We start from the raw sequence: 19,719 nt of genomic DNA, 5'->3' as shown, positions 1-19,719 counted from the left end.
TGTGAAACATTTTCAGTTAGAAATTTTACACATATTCCTGATACATCTAAGAACAAAAATCTTCTTATTAAAAACATATTTTTTCGGAATCCATATAGTTTATTTGGTTAAATAATGAGGTGTAAAAATTCAAAAAAATTATTATGCTGAAAAGTACCGTGCGTTCTTTATGCCATAAAATAATCGGTGGCCATAAGAAGCCGTTCATTTACAGTTTCTCCCGTGTAATTCACGAAAACGGCTATTTTTTAAAGCTGTTAAAATTTTAAACCCCCAAAAATTTGAATTAAAAAAAAATTTTTTTAGAACGAAGTTCTTTATGTCGCGTTACTCGGGGGGCTGGAATTTTAAAACCGACAGATTTTTTTTTTTTTTGAATCAGAAATCTCTTCCTCTCAAGTTTTTCCCCTCACCCCGTCCCCCCTCACCAAGTGTTCTCTACACACTTCCCCTCTCCTAACTATATATGTACATTTGTCAACCGTGCCCTGTTACTCTTCTGCATACCTTTACCCACCATTCCACCTCACACTCCCAAGCAATTAATTTTTTAACAAATTTTAATTTTATTTCCCCACAGTAATTTTTCTTTCACTTCGAATTTTTTTTTCTTTTACAATTCTAAAAAAAAAAAAAAAACCTTTTCCAATACAGAGATTTGAACCCTCGACCTTCTGCATGTGAGTCCTGTACCTTACCCACTCTGCTACGAGCGCTGCCGATTATAGAAGTCGGTTTCTTGTACTTATCGTGTAATTCGTAACTATAACATTCCATTTTTAAATGTATTCACTGATAATACATTCAATTATGAATTTGTTTTATAACTTGTGTATTTGTTTTCTAAATAATACATCTAAAAAAAAAAAAAAAAAAAAAAAAAAAAAAAAAAAAAAAAAAAATTTAATTAGCATAAATATGGTTATGTAGATTAAATATAATAAGGCGCGTTATTACGCATTAAATATTTGTATTTTCATTAAACCTGAGGTTTTTTTTTGCATTACAGTAATGCTAATAATTACTGTTATAAATGAAAAAAGGCAATGAAATGAAATATGAAAAAAAAAGAAACGAAATATGAAAAAATGAAATATGAAAAAAAGAAATAATGAAATTAAATGAAATTTGAACAAATAAAATAATATATTAAAAAATAATGAAATGAAATATGAAAAAAGAAATGAAAAAAAAGAAAAAACAAAAGAATGAATATAAATAGAAAAATATAAAAAAAAGAAATAAAGGAAATACAAAAGAATGAAAAAAAAGTAATGAAATTAAATATGAAAAAAAAGAATGATATATGAAAAAAAAGGGAATGAAAAAAAAAAAGATTAAATATGAAAATAAGAAAGAAATTAAATAAAGGAAATACAAAAAAATTAAAAAAAATGTAATAAAATGAAATATGAAAAAAAATAAAATAAGAAATGAAAAAAACAATAAATAAAACAAGAAATTAAAAAAAAAAAAAAATAATAAAAAAATAAAAAAAAACAACAACAAATCAGGGGGGATAAATGGGTCATGGGGCCCACGGTAAGAACGAAGTTCTTTGAACATGACGAGTATAAAAACACAATTTCTCAGGTAACAAGGGGGTCGCCAGACCCATTGAAAGAACGAAGCTCTATAAACGTTAATACTGCATTCATGTAGTTCACTAAACAAAAACTTGAAAAACGAATAAAAAAATAAAATAAAAAAAATAGTTCAGTCCTCACGATGGTTGAACTTCGTGAGAACGTCGTGCATAAATACAGTACTCACAAAGTTCAACCATTGTGAGTACTGAACTATTTTTTTTATTTTATTTTTTTATTCGTTTTTCAAGTTTTTGTTTAGTGAACTACATGAATGCAGTATTAACGTTTATAGAGCTTCGTTCTTTCAATGGGTCTGGCGACCCCCTTGTTACCTGAGAAATTGTGTTTTTATACTCGTCATGTTCAAAGAACTTCGTTCTTACCGTGGGTCCCATGACCCATTTATCCCCCCTAATTTGTTTTCTTATATCTCACAACTTTATTACCAGAGCAACAAAGTCCTGGACCTTAAACCCTACATTTTTATTGCCACAAAAACACAAAAACATTTTCTACTTATCTAAAAATCTAAAGTAGGATCTTTAAAGATTTCAGAGATTGCTGTGAGGGTACAATGAAAAGCTGATCTTTCACGTAATGGACTCTTTAGTTGTTAATTTTGACGCTGCTGTTTCAATCTCGATAAATTTTCTGCGTCAGTTTCTTGACGCCTAAGTAAAATTGTATTTATTAGATACACTTGAAGTTTTTCTTCCGATTCACCCTCATGCGACTTTTGGCATGCTTAAAATTTGTGTGACTCCTAAAGTATGTTTTCTGTCAACTTTGTTAAGTTCTAATATATTTGTTGGCAAGGTAGACGTCTGATGGCCCTCAAAAAGACCGGTGAGCTTCTTAAGTTAACTCTTTCTTGACTGCAGTTAACAGCAATTGTGACTGCCTGGATACCTCAGGGTGATCTTTTCTGGCTTGCTGTTGAAGACCCAGACTGATCGGGATAAAAATTACTAAGTCCGAAGCTTTGGGGCTAGTTGTAGTGCTCTTTCCCAACGTCTCCCGGTATAACGTCGAAGACGTTGGTGTCTAAAGCACCTTTTTTATTTTGCAGATTCAGTTTTTTGATGATCTTAGATGGGGAGATTGGTTAGTGATACTTGTCCAGTGGAGTCTGTCCCGTGGGCTCAAGTTTTTTTTCCTACATAGCTGTTATAGGTTTGCCCAACGCAGACTTTGGAGAGGATCAGTGATTCCTGGTTGAATGCTTGGAGTCGAGAGGGTAATATAGGGTCGTCGGTCACCGGGTTTTCCAGCCTTGCGAAGAACAACTCCGCAGGTGACGTCTGCTAGTGAATAACTTACTTGGTTTAATAGTGCCCGTCTTTATTTAATATAGTCTTTTAGTCGACGAATCGCTTCCGGAAATGGTAATAAAAATGTATTTGTTGGCAAGGTAGTTAACACTTAGGTGGATGCTAAAAAGAACCGATGAAATTGATGGTTAAGTAGGGAACGTAAATACTTATAATGGCCCTAAAAAGCGCCAGTGGTGAAACTTCCAGGCTATTCTTATTCCTGATGATGAAGAGCTTGCTACGGTTGCTTGATTCTTACCCTGGGAGTCTCGATATACGGAGACTGTGATAGAGGGAGGTACGCTGCTGACCAAAGAATATCTCGTCTCGGGTCGTTCCCCGGATAACCAACCGCTCATCGTTAGACGGGAACATGTGGGTAAGCGCATTGGGGACGCGACGACCAAGAAGGTAGCCGTTGTGGCTGCCCGTGCCCCTCAGAGCTCAGAGCTGTTTTCTTCCCTTGCTTACATTTGTAGCCACAAATTCTCTAACTGCACCAGGTGGGATGGTGGAGCTCCCTCACAACTCTGATGAGTTGGAGCAGATTGTGCTCTGGCTAGATATGTCTCCTGGTATTGTGGCAGAGACGGAATCGGTTGGAATTAATTTTTTTTTTTTTGATCGCACTCGTCGAGATTCAGGGTGAATGGACATTTAGGTCTCTTCTCCCTTAGAGAAGAGTGTCGTCCGTAACCGGGATATCCAGCTGCAAGACTATAATTAGCATTCCCAACACAGCTCGTTGAGTTGCCGAAGCTCGACTACAACACTATGGTGACGCTCCAGCCTATTATAACCACACTTATTTAATTATGTTGCAGGTAGCTTCGATTTTATGTCGACGCCACCTAGCGGATTTTACTGAACTAAAGTGAAAAGCTGGCATATTTTTGCAAAACTTTGAGCTCATTTATTGCTATTGTTATTAAATCTTTTACGATTAAAACTATACTAAAACCATCTAGGAAGTATCACGAATCAGTGTGCAAAATTTCAACAAAATCGGTTCAGTAGTTTTCGCGGTTAGCGATTACAACGGTTTTAGCGCTTCTGCTTCATATATTAGTAAGATGAAATTTTGTCGAACAGAGTTGGTAGAAGTAAATTTGAAACAAAATTTCATACATGTTATCTGCTCTATCATTAATTTTCAAGCGCTCGTAGTATACAGTTATTGTTTGAAATTATGAACCATGAGTAACAGATATATGCAAAATTCTTAATAATTAAGGCTGCAATGTACGCTGCACCTGAGAAATGTCTGGTATAAAACTCAGTATGGGTTGAACAAAGTCTAATATAGTGTATCATATTCACGAACCTAACAATCTGATGGGTAACACCTTTTGCACACTTAATAGCTCTTAACACATCATAGTTTGCAGACTCAAAATTGAAGGTAGAGTTTGTCCAGACTGGACCCCAATTCAAAACAGACTCAGCTATATGCAAACACTGATGTAAATTAAAAGTCATTGCCGTGATCCCATACAATTCTTGAGATTGCATGACAAATGTATGAAGGCATTCATCAGCAAAGTCTAGTTCCTCGATTAAAATTTTGTTTTTCAGTAAAATATACAGACTTGTGACGAATAGAGTCCAATGATCTAATTGCCTTTTTGTCAAGATTTTGGATAAAATTGGTACACTAAAATACAAAATAAAGTTTTCCCATTCCCTTGCCTTCCAATCGCTCCTACAGCTTAGAGGTCGGCATAATCGTTGTGCTTGCTGTGGTGCAGCAATATTTTTCATCAATACATCTAGTTGTTCGATATCTTCCTTACTCTTATTCTGCAAATAGTACGATGTAAATTGTGGAGCTACGCCTTCTAAGCAGTTGTGTAGATAGTCAACCAAAAAGCCAGATACGAGATTAAATGATGGTAAATTGATAAATGGTGATGGATATTTTATTCCTAGAGGAGCTAGACTTGTGTCTTCTAACATAATACGTACCATACTGTCATGATTTCTAGGTTCTGGGGGTGGATCTACGTATGGATATCTCATGCTTCCCGCTGCGTACTCACCACGATGCAAGCACCAATTGCATCCGTATTCCCCATTGAACTGCTTAATTCCCTGTATAGGGGCACGAGCTACAGAGTCTGTGCAGCATGACACTATATGCAGTTTGACAGTACGATTTTCACCTTTCACCACGCATTGTATGCCGTGCTTTGTTATCGCTTTGTACAGTCTTACAGCTTCATTTAGAAAAATCAACATGTCCGGCTTATTTTTATTGAACCACAATCCCATCATAATGTGATTGTCCATTCGCTCTTGTGGTGGTAATTCATTAAGCTTTAAGAACAGTGGCCATATTGAACATGCCGATGATCTAAATATGGGTGCACCGTCAGTATTTATCATAGCGGTAACATACTGTTGTTTCTCATTTACTGGCAGAGAACTGACGAATTTGCGATATTCGTTACCATCATAGACATCTTTTATGTATCCCCTTTCGTGGCCTTGATTTTTTAAAACAGTATCGTAATAATCTTCGTGTATATTAATCAAATCAGAGATTTGTGTGGATGGATTAATCATGACAAAAAAAGTGGTATTACTAGAATGAGCCACGTTTAAAGTATACATACAATTTGAGCACTCCGTAACGTGTCGAATGTTCTTGAACTCTCCGACATAGGCATTGCAATTTGGACAAACAGCGTGGAAATATACATCGGATCTCGGATTCAAAATATTGTCATTAATATGTTTAGTATCCGGTAAAATAGGTGCTTTAAACATTGAATTAATTAATTTAAACAAATTATTCATTCCCGTGATAGATAAGTGGTTCTCGATTGAAAACTTTAAGACCATGAGAAAAATTTCACCCCTGCTTTTATCTACCGACGTCGTTATTGGATCAGTAAATGTTTCACTTTGCATGAAATCTTCAAGACTTTTGGGACGTAAATTAGATCTGAAGATTTTTGTTTGTTCATCACTGTTTTCCATCAAAAACTGAGCCCAATTACGGTACGCTGCGGCTTCGGCGAATGATAGATCCTAAAATTGTTGATATACCATTAGCATTTTACATCACACTACCTTTAATAATTTTTACGTATAATAATTGACTCGTGCGGTGGCGGAATATATATATATATTAATATACTGTATGCAGAGGCATTCTACGGTATAAGCTCTGATTGGCTAGAGTCTGTTTTCTCTTTTGCCTTCTGCAACAAGATTGCCAACTTGCCAGCCCTATAATAACTAGGTAGATGTTAAAAATCGATGAGGTTTTATCAAGTACTTATGAGAATGTTTAGCCCCAAGCTTTGCTGCCTGCAGTGCTGCTGCAGAAGAGCCATCATGGCGTCTCAAATATATATATATATATATATATATATATATATATATATATATATATATATATATATATATATACATAATAGGTGGGGTTGACCGTCTTTAGACATAATGATGACTGTCACGTTATTAATTACGTGTACATAGGTCCAATTTGCTGTGACCACCCACTTGCGGTTCTTGAGATTTTAGTTAGTGTTCAGTTCATTACTAAACTATCAATGAGTTTTTTTTAAATGCTTTTGAAACTACTTAGCATTTACTTTACATAAAACTTCTTCTAGTTGCACAACTGTCATCGAGCCATTCATTGAACTTACTTTTGCCTGATTCATTTGAAATTGCGTGACAATTTGCTTTTCTTTACTTATGACTGTATATGTACACATATATTTTTAATACAAGAATGGTAGGTATGTATTTGTATATCTATATATACATATACATTTGAGACGCCATGATAACTCTTCAGTAGCAGCGCTGCAGGTGGCAGAGTTTAGGGCCAAACATTCTCATTAATACATTTTTTTTTGTAGACTCTGACAGCGATATTGAAGATGATGATCCATCGTTTTGTATGATGAAAAAGTACGCCCCTCGTTTGTACAGAGAGTATAAAAAACGTGGGGTCTTAACAGCTGAAGAAGATAATATTGAAAGATATTCGGTAACTAATGGAAGAGTTTATTTGGGCTGCAATGTATATGTTGAGGAGGAGAAATGGAAACTCACCCAGCGCAAGGAATTTGGTATATTTCTAGGGGACCTTGCAGTATTGCTGTTCAAAAACAAACTACCTTACTCTTGTTTGGATGTAAAAAAGGTCACCCAAAGTACCGTTAGAAGGCCTATTAAGATGTGCTGCCCCAAGAAACTTGAAGCGTATTTGCGTAAGTGAAAAGTATTCGTTGTATATCTTTCCTATTTTTAAACGATAGAAACCAAAATTATTGACAGTCTAAAGTTATTTGCAATGGTACTATACTTGAAAAACCCCAGTCCCAAGAGGTTGACACAATACTCCCTTTTTCTTCGAGTAGTTGTAATAGTAGCAGCAGTAGCAGTAGGGGTAGCAGTAGCAGCAGCAGCAACAACAGCAGCAACAGCAGTAACAGCAGCAGCAGTAGTAGTAGTAGTAGTAGTTTTTTTTTTTTTTTTTTTTTTTTTTTTTTTTTTTTTTTTTGTGGAGGGAGGAGAAATGCATTGAGGCACACCGCAGGGACAGCGGTAGTGTGGGACTCGGTAGATTATTTTTATTAGACCACATATACCCACTAAAACCCCCCCCCCCCCCCCATGCCGCGTGGCCTTTGATCCACCCCGGAACCGCGTTAGCATTACTTCAGGGTGGAGCCACCTGGGAGACCATCGCGTCTCACAGCATTAACGAGCTAACTCGCCACCATTTGCTAGAGGTGCTGATGCTCTTGAGTCCTGAAAAGGACTCGGGGTCCCTGAGGACCAGCACCCTGTCTAGCGCTTCATAGTAGGCCGCCTACTCAGCCAGCACCACTATAAGCTTAATGCTTTCCCTTGCTGATAGGTAAAAAGTACCCAGCGCAGCGTGGATCCACATGAGCCTGTCTTTCAACTTAAGGCCTTTCTGCCTTATTTTGATCCTGCTTGGGCCTCATCCCTGGCCTCTTTAAGGGCTCTTCTAAATAGAGGGCAGCTTCCGCTGCCTGCTTCGTGCTTGTTGTCCGTTGTTGGGCAAAGGAAGCACCGTGCTGGACCTAGGCACTCTTTCTTCCGGTGATTTGTGCTTCCACACCGGAAGCACAGCTTGGATCTGTTTTCTTCCTTACAGTTGCCCGAGACGTGTCCATATCCCAGGCATTTAAAACATCTTGTTACTTCGATTCTTCTTCGAATTCGGCAGCTTACAAAGCCAACTCGTAACCTGCCTTCCTTTTCTACTTGTCTGGCAGATGCTTCGTCCACCTTTATTAAAGCCAGCCTCTGTCCTCTGGCATTTGGCTTTAAGAGAACAACTTCTGGCTCCTGGCTCTGATGTCCAAAAGTCCTAGCGAAAGCCTCTTTGACCTCATCTTCCTCTACAATGGCATCCAGGTCTCGGACCTCTAATGTCACTTTTCTGTCGCTCATTTTCACGGTACCCTGTCCGGCTACCGACTTTTGAAATTCTCACAGCAAATTCAAAAGTCGGTAGCCGGACAGGGTACCGTGAAAATGAGCGACAGAAGAGTAGTAGTAGTAGTAGTAGCAGTAGCAGTAGCAGTAGCAGTAGCAGTAGTAGTAGTAGTAGCAGTAGCAGTAGCAGTAGTAGTAGCGGTAGCAGTAGCAGTAGCAGTAGTAGTAGTAGTAGTAGTCGTCATTATAGTAAAATCTTTTAACCATTTAATAGACTTCAGACGATTGTTCTGCTTTTATTAACTGCCTGTATAATTATTTTCAGAGATTTCTAGTGATCATGTGAGAGATGATGAGCGATACGCTGGATTAACTAACGGACTAAAAAAAATTATATTAAAGGAGCTGTTAGATACTTAAGTTATCAAATCCGCGATTTAAGAAAAAAAAAAAAAAACTTATAACTGAATTGTAAACTATTTATTTGTAATAGAAAATAAGTGAGTACCCTAAAAGTAATTCTAATGGAAGAGAGGTATATTAATTTTAGAGAAAATTAACTAAGAGTTATGAAAAATTATTGTATCGTAAAATAAAAATGTTAATTATAAGACTACTTGTTGCTACTTTAACGTACTAAAAAAAATCATGCGTCTATAAAAATTGTACGTATAAATGCCCCTAGACAAATAAACTATCGTTTTATCTAGTTTTTTCTATACTATTGTTGTTCTCATTATTTAGATGTTATAGTGCAATGAAGCTCATTAAATCGAATGAATACTAATTTGTTTACTGTAGGAAATTTATAAATATGCTACTCAAAAAAAATTAGTTTAATTCTGTTAGCATATTGAGGTAAAAAGGAAAAGAAGAAATGCTAATTATTGTATCATTTCAACAGACCCCTGAATTTGCGCATGTGAGAATTGCGTTTCTTTTCTATACAGCGTTTAAAGTCAACTTTGTCAACTCATCTTGATTTCCGTTTAAAATTGGAAATCGTAGCACTCAAAATTTTTTTGTAATGTTTTTGCTACAATGCCAATAAAAACTTTTAGTCTAATGACATTTTGTCAAGCATAATACAAGCTATCTTATGCTAGCATAAGCACGCCTTTGAACGATAATCATCTGTTCCCCGTAAAACAAGTGAACAATGTGACAAACAAAAGAAATAAAAGAGTTTTATATTTTTATTTCACTTGTTATTTAATATTATTCAATCATGATTTTTGTTTTTATCATAAAATTATAGGTAAAGTTAAAAAAAAGTATTTTAGGGAACAATATCCTTACGCTGTAATTTAATTTTCTTCTCAAAAAAAGAGTTTGCCATAAATAATAAACAAACTTTTGAGTATGTCAGCTAAAAATCTATAGGTTTACGTGTTTTAAATATTTTTTTAGCGTGCTTTCTTTGATTATGAGCGAGTATGAGAGAGTGTATCACCCAGCGGCCGCAGCAGCTAGCCCGCTCCGTATGCGCGGCAGCGTGCGAGACCACGCGCCGCAGTCTTTATTTACTTACTATGTCTACACCTTTGGCTCTCCTACTCTGAAAATTTGAGGAGATGTTGTTTGTGAGTTGCTCTTTCGATTGGTATATATTAAAAAAAAAAATACATACCTTGAGAAAAGTTAACTTGAACTTAAAACTTGATTTTCACCGCTAAAAAATTTTTTCCAGAAAAAACAGGTAGCACCGTCAAAAAGAGCAAGTCAAAATCTATCGATTCATATCTTCACATTTTTTTTCTAGCTATTTTCCATCGCTTGTGAGCGAGTTGAATAGAGCGCGTTCTACTGAAAAAACGTGCTGCGAGCGCCGGGTGACTGGTTCCGCGGGGACACGCTCATATATCAGATAAAATAAGGCGATGAAAAATCATTAAATATATCTTTCGCAGGCACTTCTCATACCAATCGATGTCTTGAAAAGCAAATTAATAACTAATGATAAGTATTTAAAATTTTTAATAATATTTTGTGACGGGTGATTGTGAATAATAATAAGCTTCTTAAGTTGTCTCAAATATAGACTTCATAAACTGTTTATATTGTTATGTTGTTTGTAACTTATAGGTTAAAATAATTATTATGTATAATATAATTTATGATAGTTACGTATTACTTATAATTAATTGAATTGAAATAATTCCGCTTAGGATCCATGTAAATTTATTGATTCACTATAATTTATTTTTTTTTACAGTAACTGATAACTAAAAATATAAGATATAATGTTGAAAGTATTAACAGCGTCAAAGGATGCCAGGTATTGCTGTACATGTCTGATTAAGCGTTTCTGTTGGGCTGCTACTCCATTCTTTTTTTTTTTATGGTTTATATCCACATTTAACGTAAGCTTAAAGAAGTATAACTTCAAAGATATTATGTGGAACAACGATATATGTGCATAACTGTGCAGCTTACAGTTTAGACGGACATATAAATGCGATATTAGACGAAATTAAAGACATATTAGCCTTTGTGGATCTATACTGAGTTTTATACCAAACATCGCTCAGGTGCAGTAGACACATATTATTACAGCTTTATTAAAATTTTTCGATGATTTTCCATCTCTTACTCATGGTTCATATTTTCAAACAATAACTTCAGAAAAGTCTCGTTTTACAATTAATGACGAAATAATATGTAGAATCTTACTACGTATTTTAAATTTCTTTTCAAATTTACTTCTACCTCTGTTCGCCAAAATTTTATTGTAGATACAAAAGTAACACATTTAAAGAACTAGATAAATATAATTCATTTACTTATAATGAATAATTTATTTTAGTACCGCACTTTACGTTTCACCACAAATTCTACGTGAGAATGTTATGTGAGAAAATTTCATGAGAAATCTGTGTGAGATTATGGCATGGGAACTCACGTGAGAACTCACGTGAGATCTCACATGAGTTCTCACGTGATAATACTTAGTAGGGAATGACAGAACTGGTAAACATAAAAAACCGTGGAGGACCAATATCAATTGTGATTTATATGATTGACCGCAAAATACAGTAAAGTGCTTTGTCAAACTCATGAAAAATTATAAAAATAATAAATATGAAGCAACTATTAAAAGTATCACATAAAACTACAATTGAAAGTTCCCTTGCAATGAACATAAAACCAAGAAAACAAGAGATTATAAAAACCTTAGTTTACTCGTTACTTTTCATATATTTCATTATAATTATTTTATTATACTGCGTATTACTGTATTTCATGTAAATAAATTTTTTTTTAAGCAAACATTACACTGATACTTTCGCTAGTATTATTCTAGTGTTTGCCAACACTAGTAGTACAACCATACGTGTGTTCCAGTATTGCTTTCCGAAAACTTACCGGCAACTTCGTGTCTTATCATCTTAGGGTGAGATTACGTGGAGTCTGGCTCGCTTCCATTATAGCCCACTAGACTGAGAGAGAGGTCCGATCACGTGACCGAAAGTTGTATCTTATTGTATGTGGTCACGTGATTGGACCCCTCCTTCGTCTAGGGGGCTGTAAAAGGAGCGAGTTTGTTAGTCTGCAAGATGGCCAGACTCCATTGAATCTCACCCTAATGATATCGTGTGACATGTTTAAGTTGCCGAAAAGTTGTCAGAAAGTAATACTGGAACACACCCTAAATAGTATTTGGACACCTACCCCCACTACTACCCCGTCCACCGTGTTCAGCCAAACAGTCCGAGTGCTTGGCACACAATTTAAATCTACTTCATATTATATTCCACTCACATACACAACTAAAATCCTTTTTTTTTTTTTCTAAAAAATCTCGAGCTAATCATCCTAATTTGTTATTTGAATGTGTATTTTAGCATATTAACAAAGATTTTGATTGTGTCAACATTCAAAAAAGAAAATGAAGTAGATTTAAATTGTGTTAATTGGCTGAACATAGTGAACGGGGTAGTAGTGGGGGTAGGTGTCCAGACACTGTGATATTCGACTCTTATTTGCCATCTACTGGATCTTGAACGAAACAGCACAAATATTTCTTTTATCTCACCAAAATTATGCCAACATGGGATTAACTGTTCTATATCTTACACCGTGACATGGACCTAGGAGCTGTTCACAATTTTTTGCTTATTTCATTGTGAACGTTCATTTTGAAAATGGGGTTCCACTGTTCCGCTAAACTCAAATTGAGTGAACAGACTGAACAGACCTATACTGTGTTCTCTGTCAGTCAACATAGTTGCGACTATATATAGCAGGGTTGGGATTTTGTAATTTTGTTGCCTGATGAAAAAAGAGGTATAGTTCTGTTCAGTCTATTCACTCAATTTGAGTTTAGCGGAACAGTGGAACCCCCTTTTCAATATGAACGTTCACAATGAAATAAGCAAAAAATGTCTGTCTGAATAGCTCCCTAATTTGTTTTCTTGTACCATCCCGACTAGAAATGACCACTGGATGGCCGTAGTTGAACAACAGGCCCTGGTCAGTATTGTAATGAGGTTATCGAAAGGGTATGGCCTATGGCCAGGCTCAAATGATGGAATACGTATTCGCTGTGTGCAAGTCCTTGAAGGGGGTAAAAAAAGGCGATCTTAGAGCCCATAGTGAGAAAAATGTGCAAAATTTCAGGACTCAGGAGAATTCATACCATTATTGATTGCATGTTATTGAGTTTTTCAATATTTCGAATCACCGAAGGTCAATATAATTATTATCACGATAAAGTCATGGTTCACAGCTTTTTTTATTGAAAAGATATTCAATGTAATTTTCAACCATAAGAATGGTAGTTAATAAAATAAAGCTAATGGAGATGTCATTTACTGTCACTTAACTTACGTCACACCCGCGTAACTTTACGGTTGAGATGAGTCTGTTCTGCTTCAATACTACGATTTGGAAAAGTGCGCAAATTTTGAGAAAAAAAATTAAGCTTTATATACTTAGTATGATATTACTACGAGTAGGAATACAACAGAAACAAGTAACCAACGGTAGACTGATTTTCAAGTGAATTACGAACAATGTGATCAAAACAGTATTTCTGAGTTTGTAGCAATAGTGATAATAATGTAAAAATAAAAACAATTTAGCTATTATCTGCTTATAAGATTATTCCTTATCAATTGCTAAAATTTTTCATCGTTGTTTTCTATCCAAAAGCGTTGAATCTTGAATACACATACACACACATGTATATACCATAATACATATTATGTAGTCCGTAGTACTGTTGGTACAGTAGATACACGTTATACATATATTATATCTGATAGACCCTGAACATAGCCTGCGGTCAACCTCATTACACCGTGTGATAAACTCTATAATACATTTAAGCCTGCCCAGACTCTGGCATCGATGTAAGGCTGGCCTGGCCAGGGCCTGGTCGTAGCCTTTGGATCACATTCTTGTCTGGATGGAATAAGAGAAATAAGAGTGGAAATAAGAAAATTAATGTATCGATACTATCAATGTTTTATACTTTTTTGAAAGTGAACAGACGGACAGGACAGTCGCGGATTATCTTTTGAAACAAGTGCATACTTAGTCCTTTGATATTTGGTTGCGTTCGAATAAATCGCATTCGCAATTTCGCATCCTAATCGTATCCCAAATTCCAACCCTATGTTGGCGTTATCGTCAAGAATACGATTCGGATATGGTTGGGATGTGAATACGATTTATTTTCGAACGCAACCGTTATTCCTTTTATTACCTGTACTCTGTACCTACTTCCTTATTCCTCGCTTTTATCGCATTTGTGTGCAAACTGCAAAGGCCCTTACAGGTTTGGTTATTTAGTGAAAACAATATCACTTCTCCAATCAGTAAATCAGTAGCAATAATTTCAGTTTCGCAGGTATTGAAAAGTTAATACTTTCTGTATCATTTAATTTTATTTATACAACATTGTACACATATATTTCTAAGTGATGGTCAGTACCAATGAATAATGAGGAGGAATTCAAGTTAGTTAAATATAAAAACCATCGGCAAAGTAAACCTCAATTCAAAATAAAGACCAAACGGGAAGTAATTGAAGTTGAGTCTGTAGATGAAATTATCAACAGGATAAACACAACCACTCAGCATTTTAAAGAGTCACCTTTTTATCAAACTTTGCTTAGTGCATTAAATAAAGCATTAGCTACTTTGAATTTGAATGGTGTTGCTGAAATCATTTGCTATGGTCTTGGCAATTTTTCAGAGCACCTGAGTTCAAAGTATCAACTTGCCGCATTGTTGTGTATTAAATTAGTGTATTCTTCTAAAGTATTGATCTATGATCCACTTTTTACAAAACATGAAATTGAGTGTCTTGAGAAATTAGACCTACATGTTTTAAAAATCAATGATGAAGGAAAAAGATGCATAAACAATTACTCGACACTTGTTTTCATGCCACATTGTACAAAAATACTGACTAATAATTTTTTGCACACTAACTGGTCAACCCTAATACATAATTGTATTTTATTAGGTAACAGTTGGTCAGAACTTGAATGCCAAACCACTGATGCTTTGTTTCAGCAAACTGTACCTTGCATATACATGTTAAAGCCATATGTGAGGGAAATACATCTAAAGAATAATTTTCATTACCCAAACGCTTTCAGTGGAACTTCATTGCATATTTTTACACAAGAAAAGCTGAATACTGTTGTTGAACACTTTTGGAAATCAAAGCCAAAACTAGTAAATTTTAACAAAGATACTGATTTCATAACAGCTAACGAGTCTGATAAAAACGCGGGGTAGAAATGAACAAAAATCTTTCACTACTGCGCCAACTGGCCAATGAAATTCGCAAAACGTCATCTGAAAAGAATATCGGGAATAATGTAATGATGCGCTACATTGTTGAACAAAGTTCAGCTCATAAGGAAACATCGGAAACGTTGTGTAAGGCTAGAGAAGAATTGTACAATTTGGCTCATAACTATTTATGCTACCTCCAGTCTATTAGAAAATATCAAGAAATACACAAGTTCTATAGAGGAAAAGGGGAACGCAGTACGAAAGAAACAGCAAAGCTTGTTGGATTTAAGTTGCCACATGACCCTCGATAACATAGTTATTACACAATTGAAAGAAGCTTAGAATTGTTTATAAAATATTAGATGTAGATGAATAAATATTATGAAGTTAAACACGATTTCTATTTATAATTTATCATCCTGCAATTATATTTACTATTAGTTAGTTTATTGACCTTCAGTTTAACATTAAATATACTCAATTAATCTACATCAGTAATAAAATTTAGTTACTCTCTTATCCAAACATATATTATAAAAAAAAAATATATTGAATTGTATATTGAAGAAATTTTTTGTTTATTGCACCAGGAAAATTGTATTTCGTGAAAAACTAATTCTTAAAAATGAGTACTACCAAGATTAAAAGCAGCAACGAGAGTAAGATGAAAAAGTTTTGCCATAATTTACCAAAAATTGTACGTTTTCTCAAGCTTAAAACGTCTTTAATCAATGCAAGGTTGTAACATTTAGTTTATTCTGCTAAAGGAACTTCATGCACACCTAAATGGATCATTGAGCCACCAGACTTTAACCAAATTGTTTAATATGAAGCACGCCAGGGACACTGATCATGAAAATTTTGATGTTGAAAAGTGCAATTCATTGACAGAGTAAGATCAATCAATACTTTAACATGCATTTCATAAATGTAACTTGCTTTTAAACCTTGGGTGCAAACGTTGTTCTAGAATATTTGATGTTTTTTCTTTGGCTTATTCTGTTACTGAAACACCAGAAGCAGTATACACAGCAACATATGATACAATTAAAGAATTCTATGAAGATAATGTTATTTACTTAGAGCTGAGAAGCACACCACGGGCATGTGAGAAAATGACAAAAAAAGAGTATATATTAGCTATCACACAAGCCATCAAGTAGGTATCAAAATTTTTTTTTTTTTCACAAAAACAAAAAAAAGTATTGTTTCTTTCTGTACAATTACAGAGACTGCAAAAAATCTAATTTGTCCATAAAAGTAAAGTTACTTATATCTGTTAATCGGAAACAAGGCTTTAAAGCAGCAAAAGAAAATATTCGACTGGCAATAGAAATGAAGCAAGAAGATGACTGTATAGTTGGAATTGATTTAAGTGGAGATCCTACAAAAGGCGAGGCCTTCATAGAGCTGCTTCACATAGCTAGAACAGCTGGTTTAAAGATAGCTGCCCATTGTGCAGAGGTAAACTATTCATATTTGTATAATTAAAAGTTTTTTCATCAAAAGTTTGCCAGCTGATGCAGCTAGAATTTTGGATGAAAAGAATTAGATAGTAAATCTGGGTGTTATTATATTCATTACATTCATGTGACAGAGAAACTTATTTGATCATTTTGTTTCTACATCTTGGCATGAAAAACGGTTTTGCTGTCACTGAAATTTGTTTTTTTTTTCAAAGTTACCTTTTACTATAATCATTGTTAATTTTTTTTAAAATAATGAATAATGGCTAGTCCATGAAGCATTTACCATCTTCAAGGCGTCTTAATTTGGTGCAAGGGGACGTTTCACTTGCAAAGATGACTTTTGATGCTTTTAAATAACGCGAGAAAAATGATTCAATTTGACCAAGAAATCATTTTTTAGTCACATGGAATAAATCGTTCTTTACTCCAGAGTGAACGAGCGCACCATCAATTTTTTTGCAACCCCAAATTCAAATGTGGCTAGTGTCGCCATATGCCGTCGCTAATACAAAGTGTTTGTGGTTTTTTGTATAGTAACGTATTATCGAACTATTTCGGGTATTTGCCCTTGTCTTTTTATAGGCGAGTGGAAGTAACCCTTAAAATGACCCTCTAGTGTTTATAACATATATTATAGTCCTAGCGGCTAAGTTATTTTCCTTACGATTCCGAGGTCGTGGAACACAAATCCGATGTTATATTTTCGCTGAAAATGAGGCGTCCATGTCTAAAATGCATTGCAAGTAAAAATTGGAGAAAGCATGTCTTCATGCTCTTTGACATTCAACTCGCTATTACTTGGGCAGTTTTTATATTTTTAGTTAAGAAAAATTTGCTCGTTCGAAGTTCAGTCCAAAAACAAAATTTATGAATTTTACTATCTATATTTTCGTGCACGCGCTGGAGCACAACCACTAAACTTTCAACGAGCATATATTATATCCTTTTTTTATTATCAAAGATATAGAAAGCTGAAACTTCACAGACAACTTCCTTATGCATAATATTTTAGTATTTAATTATTACTTGTGAAAACTTCAAAACTTTAGTACGCAACTTTTTTGAAACTATGTAAGCACTCGCGAAATCGGTCACTGAAAATGAAAAAATCCACCACATAATTAATAAGCGTTTCTGGTATTCCGGATTAAGTTGTTTTTAATGACATACCTTCTAATTTCAACTAGAAATTTAAAAAACTGCCCAAGTAAAAGCGAGTTCAATGTTAAAAATCATAAAAAAATGTTTTCTCAAATTTTTACTTAAATGCACTTTAGACATGGAAACCCTTTTTTTAGCGAAAAAATAACATTAGATTCGTGTTCAGCGACCTCGAAAACCTGAAAAACTCATGAGCGACTTTTGGGACGTCTAATCACCCTAACTTCATCATGATTAATTGTGATACAAAGAGAAAAAAAACGATACAACAATGTCTAAATTACATAAAATCAATCATTTTTTTCTAGTTTGAAAAATAAATTAGACTGATCAAGTACTGTAAATTACTCTAAACTACTAAATAAACGCTCAGATTTCACAAATCAACGCAATTTTTTTTTTTTTTTTCTAAAATTTCGTATTCTGAGCTAAAAAAAAGTAATTTTAGTTTACACATAAAAAAAAAATTAAAGGAAACTCAAGTACATATTACTCAAAGTATTTTATTACTTTTTCTTCACATAAACAATTTTTGTTCTCAACAGGTACCAAATGAAGTAGAATCAATGGACATAATAAAATTCAAACCTGATAGACTCGGACATGGTACATGCATACATCCACTCTCAAATGGATCTGAAGAATTGTATGAAATTTTTTTGAGCTCAAAAATTCCAGTTGGTAATACTTTTATGTATATTTATATACATACATACAAGCACTATTAAGTAATATGCAGCCTTAAAATTTTTTTTTTTCTCAGAGTTGTGTTTATCATCAAATATTATGTGCAAAACAGTTCCAACTTACGATGCTCATCATTTTAAGTACTTATATGAATCAAAGCACCCCCTTTGCATATGCGTAAGTTTGAATAGTCATTCTTTATAATTATAATGTTTATGATGTATATACCCAGTTTTATAAAAAAATTTTTATTTTTAGACTGATGATAAGGGCGTTTTTAACACAACGTTGTCAAAAGAATTAATTTTGGTCATGAAATATTTCAACTTAAGTGAAAATGATCTCATTAAACTTATGAAATCTACTGCGAGTTATGCTTTTGCAAGTTGTATTGAAAAGAATGAATTAATAGAAATCATCGATGGGTTTTCCAAGTCTGCTGAAAACACAGTTAAAGTCACTAAGAATTTCAAATAAAAGTGGCAAATTGTATGAAATATGATAACTTCTCTCCTATTTACATTGAAAGAAATACATAAAATGGAATTGTAAAGTTGCTTTTACTTTTTTCATTATTTAAAAAAAATCCTCACGTTTACATAGCAGAAAGTTGGTTGTGAATATTTATTTTGAATTTTGGGGAAGCAAAGCCGTTTGTTATTTTATGTTTGTGTTATCAAACTGTATCAGTAACAGTCCACTAAACGCTTACATACTTACTGTACTGCGACAAGCATGTAAATCTATGTCATTTGTATGAAATATCATACACAAAACATGAGGAATCAGACACAAAAAAGTTTATTTTATATTGAATAGATTATTATCATTTCATAGCGTAGAATATTTTTTCTGCCACAGGACGTTTTTCGTGACATTTGGAAGTTTACAGTGCACTTGGTAGGAAAAATAGAGTTCGCCACACAATCGCCATCCGGTCGGGGCTATGTTATGGTCCCTCGGTACCGTAAAATAGCCCCGATGATGATGATGACGCTTGCATGATGAAACCTACACGTAAATATTTGAGGTTTGGCGCGTTCACTACTATAGTAATTCTATAGAAGTATTTGGGTAAAGCGATACAAAACTTTCACTAACATCAAAGTGATTAACTTGCAAATCATTTTTATAAAATTTATAGATGATTGTACATATCACTTGAAAATCATGCAATTAACAAATAGTAAAAAGAACATTAATAAATAACTGCAGTAAGTATATTAAGTAAGCCTGTATCCAGGGGCGGCGGAGAATAATTTTTCTGGGTGGGGAAAAAAAAAAAAATATATATATATATATATATATATATATATA

At 34.3% G+C, this 19,719-nt stretch overlaps 2 protein-coding genes across 2 annotated transcripts; both read left to right on the top strand.

Annotated features, from left to right (window-relative positions):
- The first annotated feature begins 14,102 nt into the window (after positions 1-14,102).
- LOC106642406 (SRR1-like protein) lies at positions 14,103-15,166 on the top strand. The gene is made up of 2 exons (XM_089589941.1): positions 14,103-14,186; positions 14,258-15,166. The coding sequence occupies exon 2, from the start codon at positions 14,273-14,275 to the stop codon at positions 15,083-15,085; it is 813 nt and encodes a 270-aa protein (XP_089446067.1). The 5' UTR covers positions 14,103-14,186; positions 14,258-14,272; the 3' UTR covers positions 15,086-15,166.
- A 247-nt stretch (positions 15,167-15,413) lies between these two features.
- Ada (adenosine deaminase-like protein) lies at positions 15,414-18,879 on the top strand. Its single transcript, XM_014357184.2, has 7 exons — positions 15,414-15,782; positions 15,853-15,977; positions 16,056-16,244; positions 16,315-16,549; positions 18,261-18,396; positions 18,479-18,579; positions 18,661-18,879. Exons 1-7 carry the CDS (start codon positions 15,711-15,713, stop codon positions 18,877-18,879), a joined length of 1,077 nt encoding a protein of 358 aa, XP_014212670.2. The 5' UTR covers positions 15,414-15,710.
- Positions 18,880-19,719: the final 840 nt, after the last annotated feature.

Source organism: Copidosoma floridanum, unplaced genomic scaffold (genome assembly GCF_036245765.1).
Source record: "Copidosoma floridanum isolate Cflo_tuat_1 unplaced genomic scaffold, Cflo_Japanese_pri ptg000011l, whole genome shotgun sequence".
Taxonomy (NCBI): Eukaryota; Metazoa; Arthropoda; class Insecta; order Hymenoptera; family Encyrtidae; genus Copidosoma; species Copidosoma floridanum.
The sequence above is the reverse complement of the archived record's forward strand: the minus strand, read 5'-3'. Positions and strand labels throughout refer to the sequence as shown.